At 49.0% G+C, this 15,925-nt stretch overlaps 1 protein-coding gene across 1 annotated transcript; it reads right to left on the bottom strand.

Annotated features, from left to right (window-relative positions):
• Positions 1-2,488: 2,488 nt before the first annotated feature.
• On the bottom strand, positions 2,489-14,160 carry LOC132571171 (zinc finger protein 397-like). The gene is made up of 7 exons (XM_060237860.1): positions 14,059-14,160; positions 12,541-13,478; positions 11,702-11,810; positions 9,773-9,855; positions 6,383-6,509; positions 5,402-5,506; positions 2,489-3,439 (listed from the first exon to the last, which is right to left on the bottom strand). The coding sequence occupies exons 2-7, from the start codon at positions 13,240-13,242 to the stop codon at positions 2,628-2,630; spliced, it is 1,938 nt and encodes a 645-aa protein (XP_060093843.1). The 5' UTR covers positions 13,243-13,478; positions 14,059-14,160; the 3' UTR covers positions 2,489-2,627.
• Between the last annotated feature and the right edge of the window lie 1,765 nt (positions 14,161-15,925).

Here is a 15,925-nt window from a genome sequence, read left to right as displayed (position 1 = left end):
GATGTGTGACACGACCATGCAGGCAGCACTTAGAGAATGCAAAACTATATTTACAATCTAAAAGGTACCCAACTGTGCAGATGGCAAAAAAGTTGGTTTATAACACAACATTGTGGAGCACAATGGAAAACCAGATCCAGCCAGCGGAGTTATCCCCACCCTTCCAACTCCCCAAAGCTGCAGCGGTTAAATTTCTTCTTGTCCAATCACAGTGAGGCACCCCCTGAAGGATCGGAGGACTGGATGCAATTGAAGAAGAGGGTGCCTGGGGCTTTTAGTTGTTCTGGTGGAGGAGTAATTCCCAGCCAATGAAGCTTCTCCACCCTTTGTGAGACAAAGTGCACTCTCCCAAGTGCTCTCTGCTCAGAAGGATGGGAGCTGCTCTGCTTCGGGTCTCTATCTCATGAGGCTTAGAAAGTTGCAACCATCACCAAAGAGGAGGGGGCTGCGGCCCAGTGGCAGAGCCATCTGCTTGGCATGCAGAAGGTCCCAGGTTCAGTCCCTGGCAGCTCCAGTCAAAAGTAGGAGGTGATGTGACAGTCCTCTGCCTGAGACCCTGGAGAGCTGCTGCCAGTCTGAGCTGGATGGACCAAGGGCCTGATTCAGTATAAGAACATAACTCATGGACACTCAATGAAATTGCTGAGCAGTTGAGTTAGAACGGATAAAAGCGAGTACTTCTTCACTCAAAGGGTGATTAACACGTGGAATTCACTGCCACAGGAGGTGGTGGCAGCTACAAGCATAGCCAGCTTCAAGAGGGGATTGGATTAAAATATGGAGCAGAGGTCCATCAGTGGCTATTAGCCACAGCTTATTGTTGGAATTCTCTGTCTGGGGCAGTGATGCTTGGTGTTTGGGGGGGCACAGTGGGAGGGCTTCTGGTGTCCTGGCCCCACTGATGGACCTCCTGGTGGCACCTGGGTTTTTTTGGGCACTGTGTGACACAAAGTGTTGGACTGGATGGCCATTGGCCTGATCCAACATGACTTCTCTTATGTTCTTATAAGGCAGCTTTCATGGGTATATGTGCGTGTGTGTGTGTGTGAGGCTCTTTCCTCTCTGTAGAGCCCAACAAGGTGCCAGAAAGGGCAATCAAAGTGATGGCGGGGATGAAGCTAAACTTGCCAGCTGCCTGGAGGGAAAAAACCAACCCATCCCACCCCCTTTAGCAGAGCTGAATGGGCTGCTATTGGCCAGGCCACCGATGTTCTTTTCCTTCACACCACGAAAAGCCGTGGCTGCCCCTTTTCACACATTAAGCCTGGATTCAAAGGCTAGAACTGCTTTTTCCAGCCCTACTTGCAACCACTATTGGAGCACTTTCCCTGTAGGGAAAAGCTGAAAAGTTTGGGGCTTTCCCCCACCTTTCAAGAAAGCAAAGATGACAACCGTGTGTGTGTGTTTGTTGGAGAGAGAAACAATAAAACATAAAATTTTAGAAAGTGTGAAGGAAAAGAGCACGTTTTCTCCCTTGAGATTATCAGCAACAGCCAAGGAAACCGATCCTTAGTCAAGTCTGAAGGGACGCAAGATGTTAGTTCACACAATAAAGGATTCCAGAGAGGAGGCCACTGTGAGGTAGTCCTATGAACAGCAGTTAGCTCAGATAGGAATGTAGAACCTCCCTATACAAAGGCAGTGCACCCCAGAATAATCAGTTTCTGAGAACTAGCAAAAGGGGGCAACTCTCCTTTGTGCCTGAATCCAATTTATTGGGGTAGCCATAGTTAAGGAACACCACACTGGATTAAATAGGCCTTGTAGTCTGAGAGCAGCAATTCTCCCCCACTCCACCCAGGGTGTGATTCGGTCTATTTAATCCAAGATAAGATTCTCTGGTCTTTAGTTCATCTCTGCTAAATATTCCTGGTGGAGTCAGGGAGGGGCTGTGGCTCACTGGCAGAGCATCTGCTTGGCTTGCAGGTTCAATCCCTGGCATCAACGATTAAAAGGATCAGGTAGCCTGTTTAAAAGGATCGGCTGGGCATGTTTAGCCTGGAGAGGAGGCGGCTGAGAGGTGATAGGATCACTATCTTCAAGTACTTGAAGGGCTGTCCTATAGAGGATGGCGTGAAATTGTTTTCTGTGGCCCCAGAAGGCAGGACCAGAACCAATGAGTTGAAATTAAATCAAAAGAGTTTCCAGCTCAACATTAGGAAGAACCTCCTGACCATTACAGCGGTTCTTCAGTGGAACAGGCTTCCTCAGGAGGTGGTGGGCTCTCTTTCCTTGGAGGTTTTTAAACAGAGGCTAGATGGCCATCTGACAGCAATGAAGATCCTATGAATTTAGGGGGAGATGTTTGTGAGTTTCCTGCATTGTGCAGGGGGTTGGGCTAGATGACCCTGGAGGCCCCTTCCAACTCTATGATTCTAGGCAGGAAGTGATAGAAAAGACCTCAGCCTGAGACTCTGGAGAGCCGCTGTCAGTCTGAATAGACAGTACTGATTCTGATGGACCAAAGGACTGATTCACTATAAGGCAGTTTTAGATGTGTTCATGTGATGCTCCCAGGGTTTTTTTTTTTAAAACAGGCTTCTTTGCCTGTGGGATTCTCAGGTGTATAACAATAAGATTTGCTATCAGTCTCTGACAAAAATTCCACATTCGCAGTCTAAGCTCTGTCAACGCCCAATGTGGATTCTCTGGTGGCTGACCAGCGTCCCCCTATGGCTAAAGCTTTTTCCGCACTGAAGACACCTGTAAGGTCTCTCCCCCGTATGAATCCTCTGATGCTCAATGAATTTATCGCGCCGGTAAAAGGTCTTGCCGCACTCGGGGCATTCGTATAGGCTCTCGCCCGTGTGAAGTTTCTGGTGCCGCTTCAAATTCATGCTGTGGCTGAAGAATTTCCCACAGTAAGAACATTCGTAGGGTCTCTCTCCGGTGTGGATTCTCTTGTGGGCCTTGAGCGTCCTTCTGCAAGATAAGTTCTTCCCGCATTCAGAGCACTCGTAGCCATTCTCCACCGGATAGGCGCTCGGATGTCGGAGCAACGCCTCTCCTTGGTGCAAGTTCATCCACCCGTCAGAGTAATCGGTCCCCGGATGGCTTCTTGGCTCATTACAAAGGTAAGGATTTTGCTGAAAATCTTCCTCCCACACAGGGCATTCATAAGAGTCCTCTCCATCACGGATCATGACAAGTCCTGATTTGTAGCGGCATCGTCTCCCGTACTTAGAGGCCAAGGGCATGCTGGGACTCTGATGCACTGGGGTTTTGCTATTGGTTGCCATATGAATTCCTGTGAACATGCTGGATTCCTTGTCCCTTCCCTTCACAAGCTTTCTCCCTGCCAGCTTTTGGAATTTGTATCTTCGCTCTTGAATCGCCGGTGTCGTCTCGAACTCCTCGGTTAAGTCCAGCACTGTATCCTCCGGCTCGCTTTCCCTGTGCTGGGAATTCTTCACCTTAAGTTGAGTCTCTTTCCTGCCACCTGCAGAGACAGAGAAAATAGTTTTGTTTGTGACCCGGCCACCTTCTTTCTAGTCTGCCACCACCTCCTTCTTTATTGCTTTATTAAAATATGTATACTTTCCTTTCCTTTTTAGTCCTTAAGCTGTGTTTCCTCTAAGCTGAGCTAAACTACCTCACAGTTCTTTAGTCTCCGGCTTACACATTTTTGTCTTAGCTCAGGAAAATTAGCCCCAGAGCAAACCAAATTATGCAGTAGCTCCCAACTTTAATGCCAGCAGCTCACGAAGAAGAATTTTTGTTCACAAGACTACACAGCTTAGAAACAAAGATTGTTGGGCCGGCCCTTGTCAAACCAGACCATGTGTGTATCTATTTAAGATTAGGTAGCAGATATATAAATTTTATAAAGGATACAGACAAACACAATTAAATATATTTTTTTTAAAACTTAAAACATGCTTAAAACATTAGCGCTCATTGGTCTTAAAGGTGCTTTCTTTGTATCTCTCCCATGGGATCCAGGGAACTGAGCAAAGGAAGCTCTGGTTCTTTCTTTCCTTCCCCAGGGGACTGGGAGGGGGAAGCCTCAGCCAATAGAAGGAAGAGAGGCTTGATTCAGTAGCTCTGCTGTGTGATTGAGAGAGCCTGGAAAAACAAGTTCTGCCTCCCCCCCTTCCTCCCCAAGGGAGGAGCCTCAGCCAATGGACAAAATAGCAGTTTTGCTCTGTACCTCCTGTGCAGTTGAGCAAGCCTTGTAAAGGAAGCTGTTATGCAGAAGGAAGCAAGATATAGGGAGAAGGAAGCAGATGACAGCCAGTTGCTTGGTGGCCTGATTTGGCCCTCAGACCGCATGTTTAACACCCCTGGGCTAAACAGAGGACCGAGGGCTCACCACCAGTGTTCCCTCTAAGCTGAGTTAGCGTGAGCTAGCTCACAGATTTTTAGCCTCCAGCTCACGCATTTTTGTCTTAGCTCAGGAAGGATAACCCCAGAGCAAAGTAATTTATGCAGTAGCTCCCAACTTTAATGCCAGCAGCTCACGCAGAAGAATTTTTGTTCACAAGACTACACAGCTTAGAGGGAACCTTCCCTATGAAGATAGTTGAAGAGGTTAGGGCTCCCTAGCTTGAAGAAACAAAGATTGAGGGGTGACATTATAAAGGCTTATAAAATTAGTCCTTTTTTAGTCCTTAAACTGTGTTTCCTCTAAGCTGAGTTGGTGGAGAACTAGCTTACAGTTTTTTAGCCTCCGGCTTATACATATTTGCCTTAGCTCAGGAAAATTAGCCCCAGAGCAAACAAAATTATGCAGTAGCTCCCAACTTTAATGCCAGCAGCTCACGAAGAAGAAGTTTTGTGCACAAGGCTACACAGCTTAGAGGGAACCTTCCCTATGAAGATAGTTAAAGAGGTCAGGGCTCTTTAGCTTGGAGAAACAAAGACTGAGGGTGACATGATAAAGGCTTATAAAATTATGCATGGGATAGAGATGGCAGAGAAAGAAGTCCTTGTCTCCCTTTCTCACAATATGAGAACTTGTCGGCACTCAATGAAATGAATGAACAGTAAGCTTAGAAGAGATAAAAGGAAGTACTTCATCACTCAAAATGTATTTAACACATGGAATTCTCTGCCACAAAAAGTGGCGGTGCTGACAAGCATAGACAGCTTGAAGAGAGCTTGGATAAATGTATGGAGCAGAGGTCCATCAGTAGCTATAAGCCACAGGGTCTAGATGGAACACACTGTCTGGGGAGGGAATACTCTGTATTCTTGGTGCTTGAGGGGCAACAGTGAGGGGGCTGCTGGAGTTCTGGCCCTCTGGTGGATCTCCTGATGGCACCTGGGTTTTGGCCACTGTGTGACACAGAGTGTTGGACTGGATGAGCCACTGGCCTGAACCAACATGGCTTCTCTTATGTTCTTGGAAAAGCAGAGTGAGACTTCTTCACATGAAAGAACAACCGTACCATCTCCTTACCTGAGCCTCGGCCTGTGAGTCTCTCTTTTTCCTCCGGAAACTGGATAAACATCACATCCTCTTTTTCTGGATGGGAAAGGAGGTCAGGTTTAGGAACCAAAACCTCTTCAGCATAGAGAGAAAAAGACACGATTATTTCTAGCGCTTTGAGGCACACAAAGTATTCGTGATTTCCTCCTACACACACACTTTCTGACAGATCAGAAGCATACATAAGCAATTCATCTTATATGTGTGACTGAACAACAACAAACCAACATATATCCAACTGAAGAAAGGGACAAGAAGAATATGGAGAAGAGGTCCATCAGTGGCTATTAGCCACAGCTTATTGTTGGAACTCTCTATCTGGACAGTGATGCTCTAATTCTTGATGCTTGGGAGGGGCAACGGTGTGAGGGCTTATAGTGTCCTGGCCCCACTGCTGGACCTCCTGATAGCACCTGGGTTTTTTGGCCACTGTGTGACACAGAGTGTTGGACTGGATGGGCCATTGGCCTGATCCAACATGGCTTCTCTTATGTTCTTATGACAAAAGGTACTATGCTTAGCAACTCTGGAAACAAAAGCAGAGGAATAAAACATGAGCTAAGGGAAAGAAAAGTGAAGCAAAAGCTGGCGCTCAAGTGCACATTCTGGTAACCTCCAAATTTCTATGCGATGCTTGTAAACACATAGCAGGCACACTCATTTTCCTCTTTTGGGAGAGAGGCTGTGGCTCACTGGCAGAGCATCTGCTTGGGATGCAGAAGGTCCCAGGTTCAATCCCCGGCATCTCCATTTAAAAGGAATCTATCAGTAGGGTGATGGGAAAGACCTCAGTCAGAGACCTGGAGAGTTCCTGCCAGTCTGAGTAGACAATACTGACTTTGACAGACCACAGGTCTGATTCAGTAGAAGGCAGCTTTGTGTGTGTTCAGTTCTAACAGGGACAGAGATGTATACTAGACTGTCTGTACCTGAGCAGAAAGACATCCTTACCCAAAGAATCGACATTCTCCCCGTCTTCCTGCAGGACTTGCCAAAACATGGTCCTTGGGCCAAGTTCAGTTGGGTTCTGTTCGATCACACGGACAGCCGCACCTGCCTCCTGGACCTTCATCAGACCCTGGAAAGAGAGGAACATTCCCAGCTGACAGAACCTGTTGCTAGACAAACATGAAGGCATTGCCACAAAAAAACCCCACCCTTTAACTCCCAAGAGCCACAACCGTTGACAATTCCCATTCCACTTAAACATCTACAACAAAACTGTAAACTGATTATTCCAGTACAAAGTTTGAGTCCAGAGGCACCTTTAAGACCAACCAAGTTTAATTCTGAGCGTACGCTTCCGCGTTTTTCATGCACATGAAAGTTTCTACCCAGAATTAAGCTTGGTTGGTCTTACAGGTGTCTCTGGACTCCAGCTTTGTTCTATCGCTTCAGACCAACAAGGCTACTCCACTTGACCATTCCAGTAGCATCCTTTCCTATCCTGGACATACAACGTGCAAAAGGTCGACTATTAAAAAGCTCACTGTTTGGCCACCCATGGTAAGTTAAAACTGCCTACAAGTGACCAGGCATGTCAGCAGGGAAGACAGTTATGCTTATTTAATTGGTGATGAAAAGTGCTATAGAGTTGCAACTGGCACCAAAGGGTTCTCAAAATGAACAGAGGTGGCTTGCCATTGCCTGCCTCTGTGTAACAACCCTGAACTTCTTCGGTACCATCCAAGTACCAACCAGGGCTGACCCCTCAGGTCTGATGAGATTAGGTTAACCTGGGTCATCCAGGTCAAGGGCCATTTATTTAATTAGTACACTTTTATCCTGCCCTAAAAGGAATTCAAAGGGGTATACTTCGTTCTCCTCGCCTCCGTTTCATCCTCGCAACAACCCTGCGAGGTAGGCTGAGAGTGTGATTGGAACAAGATCACTCAGCGAGTTCTGTGGGCAGACTGAGGATCCAAACCTGGGACTCGCAGATCCCAGAACGACACCCTAATCACTACACCAGGCTTTTAAGGAGAAGTGTTTCCAAGTTTCTCTTTCAAAACCATGAAGGCTAGAAAGGCAAACATCTCCACAGGGAAGACTAATCAGCATTTGCACCTGATTCCTCAAGGGGGCGCTGCTGCTTCTCATGAACCTGGATTTTAGCCACTGTGGAACACAGAATGTCCGACTGGCTGGGCCATTGGCCTGAAACCATGTGGCTTCTCTTATGTTCCTAGACTAGAAAAGCAGGGTGAGACTTTTCATGAAGCTGGGTTTCTGGTTCTGACACAGAAACAGGACTGTGGTTAATTTATGGAGAAGAAAATGTACAAATAGACCCTCTTCCCTTTATCATAATTGCAGCAATAAAAGCAAAGAGAATCATCGTATATACGGGCAAGGTCCTTAGATCAAGACAGGTAGCTGTGTTCACCTATGTGTAGAGGATACAAAAGGGCCAGAGCCAGAAGCACCTTAAAGACCAAGATTTGTGGCAGGGGAGGAGCTTTTGTGAGTCACTGCTCACTTCTGAAGCTGATGGGCAGTAGGCTCAGGATGGACAAAAGGAAATGCTACTTTACACAGAACCTCCATGTTCAGAGGCACTAATCCTCTCAATCCCAGGGCCAGAAGGCAACATTAGGGGAAGGCCTTAGCCTCCATGCCCTGTTGTTCCAGAGGAACTGCATGAGACAGAATGTTGGACTAGGTCAGGGAGGGCCAAACTGTGGCTCGGGAGCCACATGTGGCTCTTTCACATACCGGTATATTGTGTAGCTCCCAAAGCCATCAGCTGGCTTGGAAAAAGCATTTCTCCCTTTAAATCATTCCTCCAAGCCAGCAGACAGCTTGGAGAATGCATTTAAAGTTGCTTTCTTTCCACCGCTACCTCCCCCCCATCTATTTGCTTTCCTTCCTTCCTGTCTTGCGGCTCTCAAACATCTGATGTTCATGTCTTGCGGCTCTCAAACATCTGCCCTTTATTCTATGTGGCTTTTTTGTGAAGCGAGTTTGGCCACCCCTGGACTAGGTGAACCACTGGTCCGATCCAGCAGGGCTCTTCTTATGTTCTTATGTTAGTCTTTAAGGCACTAGTAGACTCTTGCTCATTTCTACAGGCAAGGACTCAAGTTATCCAAAAAGGATCACTCCCCCTGCAATTGTGACAGACTCTTCTCCTGGGCCTGCTGAATGTATCTTAAGAACATAGGAGAAGCCATTTTGGATCAGGCCAATGGCCCATCCAGTCCAACACTTTGTGTCACACAGTGGCAAAAAACCCCCCAAACCCCAAGTGCCATCAGGAGGTTCACAACTGGGGCTAAAAGCCCTTCCACTTTGCTCCCCCCCAAGCACCAAGAATACAGAGCATCACTGCCCCAGACAGTACCAATAATATGAAGAAGATGAAGAAGAAGATATTGGATTTATATCCCGCCCTCCACTCCGAAGAGTCTCAGAGCGGTTCACAATCTCCTTTACCTTCCTCCCCCACAACAGACACCCTGTGAGGTTGGTGGGGCTGGAGAGGGCTCTCACAGCAGCTGCCCTTTCAAGGACAACCTCTGCCAGAGCTATGGCTGACCCAAGGCCAGGCCAGCAAATGCAAGTGGAGGAGTGGGGAATCAAACCCGGTTCTCCCAGATAAGAGTCCGCACACTTAACCACTACACCAAACTGACTCTCCATATGCTATGACTAATAGCCACTGATGGACCTCTGCTCCATATTTTTATCCAATCCCCTCTTGAAGCAAGCTATCTTCTCTCAGATAGTTCATCCAATTAGAAACAAAGATTGTATGTGCTCCTTGATTAAGCAGACATGGAGTGGGGGAAACCCCTGCCATTACGCTCTAAACAGGTAATCAGTGGCTCAAAATGAACCTCTGCCTGGTGGCACCTGTGTGTTCATGTGTGTTTACAGGCATTCCCATAGAGATGATGCATTTGTTTCTTGCTTGGAGGTTCAATTTCTGCAGGGGCTGAAACCCCCCAAACAACAACTCCAGCATCTTTGAATGCCAATGTCCCCTGAATTTCCCTCAAAGGTGAAAAAGAACAGGGACTAGGAAACCACAGCTATCACTAAGGGTGGTGGTGATGATGATATTGGATTTATATCCCGCCCTCCTTTCTGAATCACAGAGCGGTCACGATCTCCTTTACCTTCTCCCCCCACCACACAAACACACAACAGACACCCTGTGAGGTGGGTGGGGCTGAGAGAGCTCTCCCGGAAGCTGCTCTTTCAGGGACAGCTCTGCCAGAGCTATGGCTGACCCAAGGCCATTCCAGCAGCTGCGAGTGGGTGAGCGGAACAGCAGCTGGCTCATGCAGTGCCCTGGCCTTCTCCACTGCAAACTGGCCCCCCTGGACTGTTACGCACCTCCTTCTGCCCAATTCCAGCCTCTTCCTGTCCTTCAGGCGAAAGCGATGGACTGGAGCCATTCAGGCATTTGGTTCCCTTGCCTGCAGTGAAGGGAAGGGAGACATTAGAAGGGGGAATCGCGCCATTTGTCGTCCGATCCAATGCAAAAGAGGAGAGAGGTGCTCAGGAGGGAATTTGGGCCAAAGCATGCAGGGTGGGAAAAGCCCTACTGGAATTCCCTCTTCTCTCTGCCATGTATAATGTCTCCATTTGTACCTCAAAGGCAGAGTTCACCAACCGTTTGAGCCCATAGGCACTTCGGGGATTCTGACACAGGGTGGTGGGCGCAACCACAAAATGGCTACTGCTGGAGGCTGAGTCAGCCACAACCACAGAGAGAAGCCCAAACAAGAGGAGCAAATATTAAAAAATACACTGAGAAAGAGGAGTCAAGGCAGAGCATTTGCTCGGCGTACAGAAAGTCCCAAGTTCTAGTGCCGGCAGCTCCATTTAAAGGACCAGGCGGTAGGTGATGGGAAACCTCTGCCTGAGACCCTAGAGAGCAGCAGCCAGTCTGAGTAGACAAGACTGACATATCATTATTTGTTTATTTATATCCTGCCCATTCCCCATAGGGGCTTAGAGCGGAGCACAACATGAATAATAAAAGCACAATAAAATCAACATAGCAACAAAACAACATAACAGTAAAAACCGATCACAATGTTTAGTCCAACAGAATAGTTCAGCAGGATCTTCATAGGGAGCTGATTCCACCAAGTTGGGGCCAGGACTGAGAAAGATCTGGCCCTGGTAGAAGCAAGGGGATCTCTTGGGCCGGGGATGGTTAGAAGAGCTTGGGAGGCTGAGCGAAGTGACCTCTGGGGCATATACGGGAAGAGACGGTCCCGCAGGTTTGTTGGTCGCAGGCCGCGGAAGGCTTTAAAAGTCAGAACTAACACCTTGAAGCGAATCCGGTGCTCTATAGGCAGCCAGTGCAGGCCGTGGAGCACCGGCTGCATGCTCACCCGTACAGGTGAGCATGCGGACCTGGACCTTGAAGGACCAGGGGTTTGCTTCAGTAGAAGGCAGCTTAACATGTTCACACTGTGGCAGCACCTGTCTGAACGGCCAATGGGCAATCTAAAGTCCTACTAGGTAGGAGCAGGCCCGTAGCCGGGAAAGTTTGGGCGGAGGGACTTAGAAGAAAAAAATTTGGTGGGGGGGGGGCCATGGGGCTTGGCTGCTTCTTCCCTCCAGCGGCCAGCCTGCCCAGCCCCAGCTCTCTTGTTTGTGCGCTCTCCCTGTCGCTCTCTCTCACTGTCTTCCTGTTGCTCTCTCACTCTCTCTTGATCTCCCCCTTTTGCTGTCGCTCTCTCCCTCTCCCTCCCTCTTGCTGTTGCTCTCTTACTGTCACCGTCGCTCTCTTGCTCTCCCCCTCGCTCTGGAGAGCCAGTTTGGTGTAGTGGTTAAGTGTGCGGACTCTTATCTGCGAGAACCGGGTTTGATTCCCCGCTCCTCCACTTGCAGCTGCTGGAATGGCCTTGGGTCAGCCATAGCTCTGGCAGAGGTTGTCCCTGAAAGGGCAGCTGCTGGGAGAGCCCTCTCCAGCCCCACCCACCTCACAGGGTGTCTGTTGTGGGGGAGGAAGGTAAAGGAGATTGTGAGCCGCTCTGAGACTCTTCGGAGTGGAGGGCGGGATATAAATCCAATATCTTCTTCTTCTTATCCTTCTCTGTCACTCTCCCCCTCGCTGTCGCTCTCTCACTCTATTGTAAAAGTAGGGAATTTTGACAGATGTGGCTCTTCACATCCCACATCTGCCAAATCCCCCTCTTCCAAGGAACTAACAGCACTACAGGTTTGGCCTCCCTTCACATCCGATCATCAGAACCATCCCCGAGACATGATTGATGCAGAAGACGAAGAAACTCCGTGAATCCTCACCCGGCAAATGGCTTTCTTTGTTGCCATTCTGTTCAACATCCTCATAGATCTCTCTCTGCCCAGCGTCTGAGGACTCCTCCTCTGCCTCCAGGGAATCCAGGCAGACCTCCTGCAGCAGCCGCAGAAAAAAGAGAGAACAATCTGACTCAGAATAGAGTGGGGGGGGGGCAGGCTAGGGGCGCCGCCTTCTCTCCTGCAGCCTTTTCCAGAGAGAACACACCCTGTCAGTGCTTGGCCCTTTTTACGCTCTCCTCCCAGGTCCCACCCCTCTCTGGTTTAGTTTCCCTCCAAAACCTTGCCACACAATCAGAGGGACAGACAGGATCCTGGGAAATGAAGGCTTTTAGTAACAACTCCTAGGCAGGTTTCTCTGGGCAGGGCTGGCCCTCCCGCTAGGCAAACTAGGCGGTTGCCTAGGGCGCCGGGAGGGTGGGAGCGGAGGGCTCCCCCATCCCCCCTCCCGGTGCCCCAGGCAAGCACCTAGTTTGCCTGCCTGCCTCCCCCGCCGCTACCATCGCTGCCCGCCCCTCCATCCCCTTCGCCTCCCACCCCGCAGCTCCGTGCTTTCCCCCTCCCTGTCACGGCTCTGTGCCCCCCTGCCTCCTCCCCCAGCCGCGCCTCCTCATCCCTCCCTTCGTTTGGGCCGTTCCCCCCCATGTCATTTTCAACGCCAGAACTGGCTCTAGCGCCGCGTTCCAGTTCTTTAAAGCCCCCCCCCCCGGCTGAACACTCGAAATACGGCTAAAACCATGCCACGGGGGGCGGGGCGCGCTCACCGGCTCTCAGGAAGAGCGTGCTGAAAGGACAACCCCCGCTGCTACTGACTCCTCGGGACTCACCTGCCATTTCTCTGCTTCAGCCTCTTGCTGGCTCAGCAAGAAATCCTCGACCAGGGCCACGGCCTGGGCACAAGTTTCTGGCTCCCCAGCCCTGATCCAGCTCTGCAGCTCCGGCGGCAGGATGGCCAGGAACTGCTCCAGGATCAGCAGCTCCAGAATCTGCTCCTTCGAGTGCCTCTCCGGCCTCAGCCAACGCCGGCAAAGCTCCTGAAGCTGGCTGTAAATCCGGCGGGGGTCTTCCACCTCCTGGGAGCGGAATTGCCGGAAGTGCTGGCGCAGCGTTTCCATGCGGTTGGCTTCCCTGCGCAAGATGGCCACCTTCACTTTCCCATAATCCTCCCTGTCTTCAGCCTCCAGGCTTTCAAAGGCCTGCTGGGCTTCTCTGCTCAGCGCCGGCAGGAGGCGGGCCGCCCACTCGTCCCGAGGCCACTGGCAGGCTTGGGCCACTTGCTCAAAGGAAGCCAGGAAGGCCTTGGTGTCTTCCCAGGGACTAGGGTTCTTCTCCCACCGAACATGAGGGGAATCCAGCCTCCTCAAGAAGTCCTGCCACTGAGCGTTCCACTGTGGTTCCTCTCTGCCCTTTTGCCATGCTCTCCATCTGGGCTGCTCCGCTGTATCTTCAGGATGAACGATCCTGATAGTTTCCCCTGGGCCTTCTTCTTGTTCTGCGTTTGCAGACTTTTGCTCCTTTATCATATTCATTCCTGGCTGTATTCTCACAAATCCAGACCCAGAAAACAAGTGATGGTTCTCCAGTCAGGTTGATTCTTGACGGAAGCCCTTAGTCCCAAATGGCCTTCTCGACAGGCTTTACATTCCTCTAAGAGGGTGAACTGGCCTCTGGGTTGATGGGACCCAAACTTGCTGTTTTGTCTACCAGTATCCCATGGCCATCCTTCAAAGATGCTTCTGCTTCACACAGGAAGTTTTTCCCTGGGCTAAAGGAGGACACAATTACCATTCAAGCAACATGTAAACTGAATGAACCACTTCAAAATTCATGACCAGAGTGGGAAAACTGGAAAACACACCCATGCATTATTTATATGTCATTGTGGGTTTCATCTAGATCTAGCGTGGCTATGACCCTGAGCCACAAAGCCCCAAGTTCAAAACTCTTTCCTTCTGAAAGGGTCAAGACAGACTGGAAAGGCCATCCCCATAAAAAGAACATTTGTCAGATGACATCATTACATCTCCCCCTTCTAGCAGCAGGTCCATCTATGGGCAGCCATTTTGTCCAGGGTCTGTTTCCTAGCAATGACTCCAATTAGAAGGCCTAAATGGACCTTTGGACTCTATGGCATGACATACCTAGAGATTTTGGGGGTGGAGCCTGGGGGCTGGGTTTGGAGAGGGGGGGGATCTCTGCAGTGTATATTGCCAATACAGGTGTGACTGCAGTTCCCAAAGAGGTGTGGCTGAGATCGGACTGCTGCTTCCATCCACTTTCGGAATTAATCTTTCCTCAGGCAGGTCACCAAGGGATACAGTATTTCAATTGTCACTGCTTTGTACCTCCACTGGATCTAGCAGGGCTCCACACTTCTATTTGTCCTGGGCTTCTCTTCAAAGGCCTTTTTGTTCTGCAGTCACACCTGTATCGGACTTCAGGAAGTCCTATAAACAAAGAAAGAAGATTGTATATTGTCTTTGTGCAATGGACTGTAAAAAGTCTTTCAAATTAATATGAGAAAAATACTGCAGTTAAATATTTTGTTTTTTTCCAATATATGCATTAGTTAAAAACCCTCACAGAGTATTCTAAAGTCACATAACCTTACCCAGGGGTGGCCAAACTTGCTTAATGTAAGAGCCACATATAATAAAACATCAGGTGTCTGAGAGCTGCAAGACGTGAACGCCAGATGTTTGAGAGCCGCAGGAAGGAAGGAAGGAAGGAAGGAAGGAAGGAAGGAAGGAAGGAAGGAAGGAAGGAAGGAAGGAAGGAAGGAAGGAAGGAAGGAAGGAAGGAAGGAAGGAAGGAAGGAAGGAAAAGCAACTTTAACTTTAAATGCAATCTCCAAGCTGCTGACTTCAAGAGCCACACAATATATGTGAAAGAGCCACATGTGGCTCCCAAGCCACAGTTTGGCCACCCATGAGCTCTCCAGTTTGAACCCCCAGGTGGGGGCTGGAGATCTCCAGGGATCACCACTCAACTCCAGGTGACAAAGATCAGTTCACCTGGAGAAAATGGCTGCTTTGGAAGGTGGTCTTCTATGCCACTATGTCCCACTGAAGCGCCTCAAACCCCACCCTCTTCAAGTTCCACCCTCAAAATCTCCAGGTATTTCCCAACCAAAGCTGGGAACCGTATGAGGAAGGCAGGAGAGGACTGAGCAGCCCAGAGTTACTCCCCCATTACCATTTGAGGAGAGGGGGTGAAATTCATCGTCCCTTCCCCGCATTGCACAGAGGAACAGGCTAAACAGGGGTGTCGAACTCATTTGTTATGAGGGCCGAATCTGACATAAATGAGACCTTGTTGGGCCAGGCCATGTCAAACCAGACCATATGTGCATCTATTTAAGATTAGGTAGCAGATAAACAAAATGACCATCCCTGGACCGAGAGAGGTCAAACTCCAAAACACCAGAGCACGGGCCTTTTCAGTTGCGGCACCTGCACTGTGGAACCAGCTTCCGGAGGAAGTGCGGGCCCTGCGGAACCTCGACCAGTTCCGCAGGGCCTGCAAGACCGCCCTTTTTAGACAAGCCTATAATGACATCGACTGCTGAGTTGCCTGGTACAAAGAACCGCCATCTATAATATTATCTAAACTGGCAGAACCAGCAGCAGAACAGTCTTATTGCTGCCAGATATATATATATATATATATATACATATAGTGTAACTTAAATTATGCTTTTTTAATTTAACTAACTGGTTTTTATATGTTTAATTTTAATTGTTAAATCTAAAGTTTTATTATTTATGTTAACGTATGAGCTGTTGTTAGCCGCCCTGAGCCGCCTAGGCGGGGAGGGCGAGATAGAAATAAAAGCTATTATTATTATTATTATTATATAAACTTTATAAGGGATACTGACAAACACAATTAAATATATATATTTTAAAAAACTTAAAACATCAGAACTCATTGGACTTAAAGGTGCTTTCTTTGCATCTCTCCCATGGGATCCAGGGAACTGGGCAAAGGAAGCTCTGGCTCTTTCCTTCCTGCCCCAGGGGACTGGGAGGGGGAAGCCTCAGCCAATAGAAGGAAGAGAGGCTTGACTCAGTAGCTCTGCTGTGTGGTTGAGAGAGCCTGGAAAAACAAGCTCTGCCTCCCCCCCCTTCCTTCCAAAGGGAGGAGCCTCAGCCAATGGACAAGATAGCGTTTTTGCTCTGTATCTCCTGTGCAATTGAGCAAGCCTTGTAA

This window comes from Heteronotia binoei, chromosome 5, assembly GCF_032191835.1.
Source record: "Heteronotia binoei isolate CCM8104 ecotype False Entrance Well chromosome 5, APGP_CSIRO_Hbin_v1, whole genome shotgun sequence".
Lineage (NCBI taxonomy): Eukaryota > Metazoa > Chordata > Lepidosauria > Squamata > Gekkonidae > Heteronotia > Heteronotia binoei.
Note: the sequence above shows the minus strand (reverse complement) of the source record. Positions and strands in the feature narration are given on the sequence as shown.

What these genes read in the sequence shown, in the direction of transcription:
- LOC132571171 (XM_060237860.1), bottom strand. Translation starts at nt 13,242, where the DNA reads ATGAATATGATAAAGGAGCAAAAGTCTGCAAACGCAGAACAAGAAGAA. An exon ending in CTGAAGCAGAGAAATGGCAG is followed by an intron (nt 11,811 to 12,540) that starts GTGAGTCCCGAG and finishes CGGCTGCTGCAG; the next exon opens with GAGGTCTGCCTGGATTCCCT. An exon ending in ACTCACAGGCCGAGGCTCAG is followed by an intron (nt 3,440 to 5,401) that starts GTAAGGAGATGG and finishes CTGTCTCTGCAG; the next exon opens with GTGGCAGGAAAGAGACTCAA.